Raw genomic sequence first — 12,248 nt, forward strand, 5'->3', positions numbered from 1 at the left:
CTCTGGTAGCTTCCTCTGGACTTTGGAAGACAGAAGAAACTTCAATGCTGGTTTATTTATTTTCGTTCTTTTTTTTTTTTTTAATGACAGTCTGTCTATATACATGCTGTGTATCTGAGCATGTGCCATACTATTCAGAACTATGCTTCATGCTTCCACTGTCTCACAAATGGTGAGACACAGGTAGGCACACAGCATAGCATGAAAGATTGGAACCTGGAGTCCTACACCGTCTTGAGGCTTCAGGGGAGGAATCTCAGGAGGCAAAACAAAAAGGACATGACTAAGACAAGGACCTACCTTCATTTAAGCATCTATTTAAAACTAGCATCAGTGCTAGGAGATTTGATGTAATGCTTCTTCACCTTCAAAACAGTTGCAAATACGGGGCCTCCTTTCAAAGTGTTGCAGACCAGTGGATTCATTTATTCACTACGTATTTGTTTATTTTACCTCCGTCTTAGTTTCCGCAATTGCAGGATGGAATGAAGAAAAGCCTCTGCGTAATTTTCCGACAATAAAGCAATCTATGTAAAGAGATGACCGTGATCCCTGCATTCGAGTAAGAGCCCAAGAAATGTCAGGTGCTGCTTTTGTCCTGATTGTTTACCAGAAACAGTTCCAATCCTCTGGTGAGAAAGTGACTGAAAAACAGGAAGCGCAGTAGTCGCAGCCTTCTCAGAGACTCAGTGAAATGATAAACCTAGAGCCCCCAGGGTGTTACGGAGGGATGGGCTTTCTAAACAGCTAATAAAAATTCTCCTAGCTGGGGCCTCTTCCAACACCCTTGCCTGTTCTCCCGGGAATCTGGCTCCAAGCAACAGGTGGGAAGCAGGCGGGCAGGGTAGGTACCGGGGAGAGGGGAGAACTTGGCAGGGCACACTGAGTGGGTGGCAGGAGGCGGGACCTAGGAAAGAGCCCGGACCGGTCCCGCGGACGTGGTGACACTGGGAGCCAGGCGCGCCAGGGGAGGGGTGCGACGAATGGGCGGTGGGAAGGGCGGGGCGAGGCCTGGCTGTTGGGAGGTGCCCCGCTGTGAAGGTGGGCGGGGCTGGCAGCTCCGAGTCAGAGAGCCACCCGGACCTTAGTTGGTCCAGACCGCGGAAGAGCAAGCGTAGGTTGCAGCCATGCTTGCTTCGATGGGCTCCCTGGCGGAGGCTCTCTGCACCGCGCTCCATCCCCTTACTTTCCTGCTGAGTGCCGTCGCTGTTCTCATCTTTGCTGATTTCCTCAAAAGGCGGCGCCCAAAGAACTATCCGCCTGGGCCCCTGTCTCTGCCCTTCGTAGGCAACTTCTTCCATCTGGACTTTGAGAAGGGGCACCTTTCACTTCAGCGGGTAGGAGCGGACGAAGGTGTCCGGCCGGGTCCTGACCCTGACTTGAAGGACAAAGGCCATTCTGGGTACTGAGGGCGGGAGGATGGGGCTCTGAGGCTAAAGCGGGCATCTTGGTACCTCCCGCTTTGAGCCTCGCTCTTCTTGCCGTCAACTGGCATAATTCCACCTGCTCTATCTAGGGGTGAAGTATTGTTAAGTGTTTATTATTTAAGCGTGCCAGGTGCTATATTTTAAGTCAATTAATTGCGGCTCTTGTTAGCTATATTTGGGACATCCTGTTTATAGGATGCAATCCAGTCTCACTAAAGTAATTATTTTTAAATATCATTCTTTTTAGATTTTCTTGGTACTTTCCGGCTGACTCCAGAGTGCAGACTCCTTAGGCAGCCACTTGGAACTTTTCTCATAGTTCCTTACAATATTCTTTCTAACCCTTACCCATCAGGGCTCCCTAACTGTGGTCGCTCCGAATTTCTTAAAATCCACCCCCACCCCCACCCCCACCCCCCAACACATTCACAGGAATCTTCAGCTTCTTCACTGCCTCTCAGCACAGGTACCTTGCTGATAGCACTGAGAGAGGCTGTTGTGAAAATGAAATAAAACAGTGAATGGACAATATTAATACAGCTTATTGTAGGTACCCAACAATTATTAGCACTCCTTTCCCTTCAAAGTGTCTGAAGCACTTTGAACACAAGCCTGTAATAGATATTCAAGTTCAGATGGAGAAGATTTTTTCACTTGGAGAAACACCCAACTGGTACCACTAAGTGACAGGATCAGTCTACAGAATTTTAAACTAAACTCCTAAACCTGTACCCTCGTTTAATAAATGTGTTGTTTAATTTCCTAGTATTGGGAGATTTTCCTGTTTTCTTTCTGCTAATGATTTCTGATTTGAGTCCATTATAGCCAGAGGACATATTTTGTATGATTTCAATTTTTAAAAAATGTTAGTTTTTACGATCCAATATACAGCACCATGATACTTGGGAAAAAATGTATTATGCTGCTGTTGGGTGGCATGTTCTTTACTGTATGTCAGCTAAATATACTTAGATGACTGTGTTCTTTATTTCTTTGGTACCCTTGTTGACTTCCTATCTACTGATGGTACCTATACTAGGAGAAGCATGTTAAAGTCTACAGTTGTAACTACAGGTTTGTCTATGTCTCTAATCAGTTCTGGTAGTTTCCAGTAATGTATTTGGAAGCTCTTTTATATGGTGCATATACATTTAAATTGTCATCTAGGTGAATTGGCTCTTGAATGATTATGTAATGTCCCTTTTTATCTTTGTTAATTTTCTTTGCCTGAGCTTTTCTTTGTCTGATGTAATGTAGCCACACCATCTCTTTTTTTGTGTTTGCATAGTATATGCTTCTCCATTCTTTCACTTTTTTTTTTTTTTGGTCTTTTTCTCTTTTTTAGGGCCGCACCCGTGGTTTATGGAGGTTCCCAGGCTAGGGGGCTAGGGGTCGAATTGGAGCTATAGCCACCGGCCTACACCACAGCCACAGTAATGCAGGATCTGGGCCACATCTGCAACCTACACCACAGCTCAGGGCAACACGGGATCCTTAACCCACTGAGTGAGACCAGGGATTGAACCCACAACCTCATGATTCCTAGTCGAATTCATTTCTGCTGTACCACAATGGGAACTTCTCCATTCTTTCACTTTTAATCTACTTATATGATTATGTTTGAAATGAGTTTCTTGTAGATAGCATATAGGTCAGTAATTTTTTTATTCTGCCAATCTCTTTTAATTGGTCAGTTTAGATTATTTATATTTAATGTAGTTATTGATATTTTAACACGGAAATCTGTCTTTTATTATTTATTTTCTAATTTTAACTTTGTTTTTTATTCCTCTATTTCTCATTTCCTTTCTTCCTATGAGTCATTTGAACATTTTTTGAGGATTTCATTTTAATTTATCTATCATGTTTTTGAGTATATCTCTCTATATTATTTTTTAAGTGGTTGTTATAAATATTACATGCTATGCATACATAGTTTATTGCAGTAAGGATTTACCACTTCAGGTGGAACATAAACACCTTAAAACTTTCTAGATCCTTTTACTTTTCTCACTTTGTAAAATATAAATTGTCTTAAATATTATCTGTACATACATTGAGCACCACATCAAACAGTATTATATTTAGCTTTTAACTGTAAAACACAATTTTAAAATTCAATAAGAGGAAGATAGTTTACTATATTTACCCATTTATTTACCCTTTCTATTGCTCTTCCTTTCCTGGTTAGAGAAAGTTGGTTATTTCTTTAGCCACTCTTTAGAACCAGTCTGCTGGCACAAAAATTCTCTTAGCTTTCCTTTGTCTAAGAATGTCTTTATTTCAACCTTCATTATCATTAGATATAGAATTCTAGGTTGACAGTTTATTTTATTAATCTTTTGAAAATGGTGTGCTGCTTCTTTCTTGCCTCCCTAGTTTCTGATGAGAAATCTGGGTAATTTGAACTGTGTTCCCCATGTGTTGTTTTCCTCTGCATGCTTTTAAGAAGTGTTCTTTTTTTTAGATTTCAGAGATTTGATTATGATATGTCTTGGTGCTGAGTTCTTTGGATTTATTGGGTTCACTCACAACTTCTTGGATCTGTAGTTTTTTCTGATATCAAGTTTAGAATTTTTCAGCTATTATTTCTTAAATATTTTTTCAAGTCCATGGGTTTTTGTTTTGTTTCATTTTTGTTTTTGTTTTTTCCTTTCTTTCTGGTATTCTTGGGCACTGATGGCACAAATGATACATCTTTTGTTATTCCAACATAGATCCCTGCAGCATATGGAAGTTCCCAGGTTAGGGGTCAAATTGGAGCTGCAGCTGAGGCCTATACCTCAGCCATGGCAGTATAGGATTTGAGCCACATCTGTTACCTATGAGGCCAGGGATCAAACCCTCATCCTTATAGCGACAATAGTGGTTCTTAACCCTCTGAGAAACAACATGTACTCCCCCTTTTTCTTTTTTTTTAGGTTTTATTCTTCTTTCAGTCTATTTCCTCCATATTGGTCAGGTTGGATAGGTTGGATACTTTCTATCAATACAATCTATCTTCAATTTCACTGAATCTGCTGTGTCATTAACCTCATTAACACTCTGCCATTGTGTTTCTCTACTGAGTTTTTTTGTTTAGGTTATTGTATTTTTTAGTTCTAAATTTTCTCTTTGGTTCTTTTATATATTTTATATGTCTTTGTTAAGATTTTCTATTTTTTAAAAAAAATTTGAGAAGGTAATTGTTTTTTGAAACATTTTCATTAGCTGCTTTAAAATCTTCATCTGATAATTCCAACATTTCTATCATCTCAGTATTGGTTTCAACTCATTCAATTTGGCATTTCCTTGGTTCTTGGTAACATAAGTAATTTTAGACTTTATTCTGGACATTTTTTGTTTATTTTGTTATATGACTCTGGGCTCTATGTAAAATGTTTATTTTGGCACATAGTCAACTTGCTTATGCTCAGAATCCTCAGTTTTGTGGATTATGGATCAGACGTCAGTTTAGGTTACAAAGCCCCTGCAGTGCTATTTTGGTCTACCCACTTACATGTTGTCCACCCCCACTGGACTCCACCCCACATTCTTATCCATGCAGGCTGGAGAGAATGAGGATGAGGATGAAAGCCTGGAGCCCCTCTGAGTAGCACAGCCTCTTCCTTACTACAGAGGGGGAAGGAAGTCAGAGATCTAACCATATCATCTCTGTGAGGAAGGGGTACCTTCTTGTTTCTGTAGAGTGTTAGAAATCATAATTTTGCCCACCAACTTCTCCAAGAAGTCCCTATAGTTTAGATCAGAGGTGATAGTCACAATTCAGCTCTCAGACTCAGCAAGGGAGGGGCATCACCTATTTGTTTCAGGGGTCAGGTGAAGACAGGTTTCTAGCCATATCATCCAGTGCCATAGGCACCCATTAATGTGGATAAGGGCCACATCTTTTTCGTGGTGTTTGTCTCCAGAACAGGAAGACAAAGAGAACGAAAGGTTCTAGTCCTTTGGCTAGAGAGAATAGGATTGTATGGAATTATTTTTTGGTCTGTGCCAATTAGTATTATGACCAGTATTAGGAATAAAATAAAATGCTGTTCCTCATTCTTATCTGGAAACAGAAACTTGATCTAGAAGTTTCCTGCTGGCACAGCGAATTAAGGATGTGGCATTGTCATTGCCTTGGCCTGGGTCACTGCTGTGGTGCAGTCTGATTCCTGACCAGGGAACTTCTGCATGCAATGGATGTGGCCAAAAAATTTAAAAATAAAATTAAAAAAAGGAAACTTCACCTGTACCCTTGTTTTACCATTAACTTAGATGTAACTAGAACAGTTAAATGATTTGCCTAATGTATAAAACTGGCCAGGGATGAAACTGAGGCTAGGGTCCTATCCCTGGCCCACTGATCATTCATCAGAACTGTTATGTTTTATTTTGTATAAGTTTGCATTTAAATATTGTTGGTCATAAAGCAAATGGCGTTAAATGGTGTGATTTAGCTGCAATTAAATTTATATTCTAGCAATTTGGATATATTAATACCAACTATTTGCTAGGTCTTGTGTATGGATGTATGTTAATTTTCATTTAATGTTCACAAAAGACACACAAGTTAGGAATCTTAGGATGTTGTTTCCATGTGACTACTAAAAAAGCTGGTTGAAAACAGTAAAGTGATTTTCCCAAGTTATTCAGCATAGATAATGAACAAACAGTGACTGGAACCCAGGACTGTTTGACTCTTATACCTATTCTCTACTTAAGCTACCTGACTTTTCATTATATAGTTAGAGCATAATGCCTTTATTCATGAGCTCAGCAGGTATTTATGAATTGCTTATCATGTGACAGTTGCAGTAGAAGACCGTGTATGATGAATGTGTGATATAAAATTCCAGTATCCAAATGAAATGACGATAGGATCACCGTGAATGGGAAACCCTGGAGGTAACCTTGTGTAGAATGTTGAGACAAATGTGGCTGAGCTTGAATACATTAGGCAAGTGGCTACATGGAATAACCTCCTGGAGATTTTTAAATGGGGGAAAGTGGAATGAGTTAAAACACAGTGAAAGGTCAGTAAAGAAACTGGCCTATTTGTATGGCATGATAAGAACCTTTGTTGTTTTAACTCCATTTTCTAAACTTTCTCTACATTAGCTATATGGCTTATTATAGGAGTATGTGCTTAAATAAGAGAAGATCTTATTTGACTTAGGTGGGGAAATGGTAGATAAGGTGGATAAATGTATTAGTCAGGATATTCATTGAACTGCTTGAAACAAAAAGGCCCCAAAATACAGTGATGTAAGAAGAGACTGAAATTCATTTCTCTTTCACAAGTGAGTTAAGATTTAGGCAGAAATTCTAGCATAGGGAGGCTGCTTTCTACCACAGAGTCATCCAAAAACCCCAGTTCCTTCTATTTTGTTGTTCTGATCCTAAAGCATGATCATGTGTAAGTTCTGGTCCATGAAAAGGAGAAAGTGGGAGGTGGTGAGAAGTAACTCTCATATAAGGACATGGCCCAGTGGATGCACAATCACCACTACTCATGGCCCCTTTGCCACACTTGGAGACGCTGGGAGATAGGGTTTCTGATTGGAAGGTCATGTGGCCAGCTAATCCTTAGGGAGCGCCATCACGCAGAAGGAGAGAGAGAGAGAGAATATCTTCATGCTTTCATTAAAGGATGAGACATACAGAGAGAGTTAGAAAGAGCCCTACCTTATGCCACTAACTATGTGCTATATATCTGGGAATCTTTTTCTGAAAACTGGGAATACTTTATAGGATTATTATATGAATCAAATAATCTCATTAATATCAGTTTACTGCCAGGGTGCCTAGCACATAATTAATGCTTAGTTCTATATCTACCACTTTCACTCTTTCTTCAAAAGTTTACAGTAACAAACTCAAGGGAAGCCAGTGGTCGGTTGGTTTCACACCAGGCATCACTTGTCTGGCCTGACTGCTGCATGGGCTTTATCAGTTCACTCCCTGGTCACTGCCACTCCCTTCCTTTGTCCATAGCTTACTAGAGTCCTTCTGCTAAAATACACTCCCAAATATATCAATAGCAATAGAGAGTTTTATTATTACTTTTAGTATTATGGTTACCTAGCACCACAGTTTCTAAATATGGCAACTATTACTATCCCCCATTTTACAGATTTGGAAACTGAGACACAGAGAAGTTAAATAACTTTACCAAAAATCACAAAGAAAGTAACAAGCAGAAGCTGGATACAAACAGATTTGTATGACATCAAAATCCAAGTTCTTAAGCCCTCACTTGTATTACCTCTCTTATTGACGTTTCTAAAATATTTCACTTGACATTAAAGCATCGTTGGTCTAGCTCATATTGGTCATAGCTATTCAGTCTTGTCTCCCATCCCTCTACACAAATAAGAGATTTTTTTTTCCAAGAACTTATCCTAGACTCGGGGTCCCCTTATGTGCTTCCTAAAATTTCCCCATCTTGATAACAGAGAATGGTAATAATGAGAACTGATTACCTAGCCTTTAGATGGCCAAACACTTAAACTTATGTACTTGTACCCCCAGCATCTGGCTTTGACCTAGCACAGGATTAGTGCTCTTTAATGAACACTGGTCAGCCTAGTCTTTGCCTTCACACTACATGTTCTATGATGGAACCCTGAATTTCATTTAAGATTTAGTCCAAATACCATCTCCTCTTAGAAGTTTTCTTCCATTTCTGGAGTGGAACTTCATCTCTTTTTTCAACAGTATCATCCCTCTCTCTAGCATTCTAACATATATCATCTTCCACCATGATAGAATCTTGGGCACTTTAGGAAAATGCCATAGCATATTGATCTGTGTACGGCCTCCACATATGACATAGCAATGTCACAAGGTGCCTGGTAGCTTTGAAGTATTTCATAAAGATTTGTTGGTTTGAACTAGCATTTGATTTCTACAGACTGTTCTCAGAAACGTAGCATAATCCCAGGAAAGGACTAACTGTGAAACCAGGAATCTTAGCAGGAGTTCATGGGCCCCAGGGCACTGGTGAACCCCTGAAACTGCATGTTTATATAACTGTATTCATGGTAAAGAATTTTCTTACAGAGTAGATTCATGACAGACTCAAGATTTTCAAAGAGTTCTATGACTCAAAAAAAGGGGTAAGAACCTCTGTTATGAACTTTTGTACATAGGTTTCTTTTTTGTGCTTTAGTGGATAGAAACACTTTTTAACTATAAAAGCAATACAAACACATTAAGACAATTTTTTTTTTAGTTTTAAAGCCACATCTGTGGCATATGGAAGTTCCCAGGCTAGGGGTTGAATTGGAGCTGCAGCTGGGGCCTACACCACAGCCACATTAACACAGGATCCGAGCCACATCTGTGACCTACACCAAAGCTTGTGATAATGCTGGATCCTTAACCCACTGAGAGAGGCTGGGAATTGAACCTGCATCCTCAAAAACACTGTGTCGGATTTTTAACCTGCTGAGGCACAACAGGAACTCTGAAACATTTTAATATTCAATTTAGTGAGTGAGAGAAAATCTTATCCCTCCTTGTGCCTAAACCCCCACTACACACACACACACACACACACACACACACACACACACACACCTACCTCTCAGTGCTGGTGAGTGTTCAGAGGAATAGACCTTACCTGCTACTAGTGGGAGCAAGAATTGGTACAAAGTGACTTTTTTCCTTTTTCTCTTTTTACGTCTTTGTTCTGTTGGGTTTTGAGTTTAAGAATTTAGATTAACTAGAATCTCCAGCAACATTGTATCTTGTGGTTCAATTTCTTGTCTCCCTAATTCTCCACTTCTAATTTTTTTTTTATTCCCAACATTTATTTGCTATATTTTGTCATTTAAGTGCTTAATGCCACATTTGGAATTTTAATGCTTCATATTAAATTTCCTGTCTTCTATTGCTTTTATTTGCCATTGATAACTCTCATATTGATCATTTTCTCTTTATTTTTCTATTTTCAATTCTGACATTAAGCCTTTTCTAGCTACTTGAACCACCTTATTTTTAACCCCTTTTTTTCCTTTACATTATTTCATTGTTTTACATTGAAGTCTTCTGAGATGACTGTGGGTCATCCATTTACCTCCATGAAAGCAGTTGGCACAGTGACTGGTATGGGGCACTTAAGAATTGCTAGACAGAACCATTGTCATACCAGGGCTGCAGGAGGTCATGTGACTGACCCATGTTCACACAGTTGATCATATCATAAAAGTGCTTGATCCAGTTCTCTCAGACTAGAAATATACATGGGCTGAGGGTTGGCAGGGATGGAACTCTGCAGAAGTTCATTTTAGCAAATGCTGATAGAGTGCTCAGTCTTTTCTAAGAACAAACTGTTTCTGACTTGTATACCTTGTTAGGAGTCATTTAGCTTTACCTGAGAGTTTCAGCCGTTCCCAAAACACATCATCATTGCTTATTCTGAATTAGTCAAGAAATCCTTTCTGTAAAGCCTAAGAAATTCAACACAATGAAATTTATTTTTTTTAACTTTTACAACAGTTTATGCAGAGCATACATAGGTAACAGCTTATAAATTCTCCTTAAGAAAGAAAATTGGCATAAAAAACTAGGAATCACTATTGTAGTCATTTCTGCTAAAAGACTTCACTATACTCTGGGCTATTCATTTTCTTCTTATAAATATATTTTTAAAAATGTTTTATTACAGTTGATTTACAATGTTCTGTCAACTTCTGCCGTACAGCAAATTGACCCAGTCATACATTCTTTTTTTCACATTATCCTCCATCATGTTCCATCACAAGTGACTAGATATAGTTCCCTGTGCTATACAGCAGGGTTTCATTGCTTATCCACTCCAAATGCAAAAGTTTACATCTGCTAACCCCAAACTCCCAGTCCACCCCAGTCCCTCCCTCTCCCTCTCCCCCTCCCCCTTGGCAACCACAAGTTCTGTTCTCCAAGTCCATGAGTTTCTTTTCTGTGGAAAGTTTCATTTGTGCCATGTATTAGATTCCAGGTATAAGTGATATCATGTGGTATTTGACTTTCTCTTTCTGACTTACTTCACTTAGTATGAGAATCTCTAGTTTCATCCATGTTGCTGCAAAGGGCATTATTTTGTTCATTTTATGGCTGATTTATATATATATATATATATATATATATATATATATATATATATATATACACACATACACACACATACATATTTATATACCACAACTTCTTTATACCTTCATCTGTTGTTGGACATTTAGGTTGTTTCCCTGTCTTGCCTATTGTGAATAGTGCTGCAATGAAAATAGGGGTTCATGTTAACTTTTGGAATGGAAATTTTGTCTGGATATATGCCCAAAAGTGGGATGGCTGGGCCATACGGTAGTTCTATGTTAATTTTATGAGGTACCTCCATACTGTTTTCCATAGTGGTTATACAAATTCACATTCCCACCAACAGTGCAGGAGGGTTCCCTTTTCTCCACACCCTCTCCACCATTTGTTATTTGTAGACTTAATAATGATGGCCATTCTGACTGGTGTGAGGTGGTATATCGTTAGTTTTGATTTGCATTTCCCTGATAATTAGTGTTGTTGAGCATTTTTTTCATGTGCCTGTTGGCCCTCTGTATGTCTTCTTTGGAGAAATGTCTATTTAGGTCTTCTTCCCATTTTTCAACTGGGTTGTTGGTTTTTTTGTTGTTGAGTTGTTGTGCATTTCAGAGATTAAGTCCTTGTCGGTTACATCATTTGAAACTATTTTCTCCCATTCTGTGGGTTGTCTTTTTTTTTTATGGTTTCCTTTGCTATGCAAAATCTTTTAGGTCCCATCAGTTTAATTTATAATTAATTTCTATTGCTTTGGGACACTGACCTAATAAAACCTTTGTACGGTTGATGTCAGAGAATGTTTTGCTTATATTCTTTTCTAGGAGTTTTATGATGTCTTGAAATTTAAAAATCTTGATTTATGAAGTCCCATTCCTACAGTTTCTTACAATATGTATGGTATAATACATACAAACACATGTACTTTATAGGCATACCAGCTTGAGATGGAATCTTGTCTCTGCCTTTATAACAAGACAGGATACACTGTGCTTAGTGATGCACAAACATTGATGGAAAATTCTGGGCCAAAAGGACAATGGAAGGATTGAGATCTGGCTTAGGCTTTAATGTGGGAGCACAGTGACTGAATGAGACTAAATCCATGGTATTTGCTGTGATGGGATGATGGGGTCCAGGAGGCTCCAGCTGACATGAGGTAGCACCAGTGCATGGAGGTTGTGGGGGAGGAGCCACAGACACCTGAATGAAATGAATGCTTCTGTTTGAGACCACAGCCTGCGGCTAGACACAGCCGTGCAGACTGGAGACAGAGACAAGGTCCACTTAGTATTCACTTTTGAAAAAACAGGTCATGAAGACTTTGATTACTGACCACTGACTGCCACCCAAGTTAGCCATGTATATCCCTGCACATTTGTATACACTCCTCTCTCTCTCTCTACCTTTCTTTCCCTCTCTCTCTCTCTCTGTCTCTTTCTGTGTCTCTGTCTCTCTCCCCCTCTCCCTGGTCCCTCTCTCTCATCCTCACTTTTACTCTCTCACATCCACTGAACTCTAAGGTCCTAGTGCCATCTTGGGTTCATGTCTTTATCCTCAAATCTGACCTAATGCCTGGTGGATTGCCTCCAACACCCAATAGCTTTGTTACCTTGGCTAAGTTACTTCTGCTATGACTCATTTTCCTTTTCTGAAAGACAAGGAAAATAATTGCTACTGTAGGGTAGTTGGAAGTTTAATGAGCTGTAACATGAAAGGTGGTTATCATGGCACCCAGTGCATGTGGTTGTCTGTGACCATGAG

General features: G+C 39.3%; 1 protein-coding gene across 1 annotated transcript in view; it reads left to right on the plus strand.

Moving 5' to 3' along the window:
• The first annotated feature begins 1,093 nt into the window (after positions 1-1,093).
• Positions 1,094-12,248, plus strand: part of LOC125133783 (cytochrome P450 2J2-like) — a 35,582-nt gene continuing 24,427 nt past the window's right edge. The window contains exon 1 of the mRNA XM_047792307.1: positions 1,094-1,337. Within this exon, the coding sequence (XP_047648263.1) occupies positions 1,128-1,337 (210 nt within the window). The 5' untranslated portion in view covers positions 1,094-1,127. The remainder of the gene's footprint in view (positions 1,338-12,248) is intronic.

The sequence above is a fragment of the Phacochoerus africanus genome, chromosome 8, assembly GCF_016906955.1.
Source record: "Phacochoerus africanus isolate WHEZ1 chromosome 8, ROS_Pafr_v1, whole genome shotgun sequence".
NCBI classification, from domain to species: domain Eukaryota; kingdom Metazoa; phylum Chordata; class Mammalia; order Artiodactyla; family Suidae; genus Phacochoerus; species Phacochoerus africanus.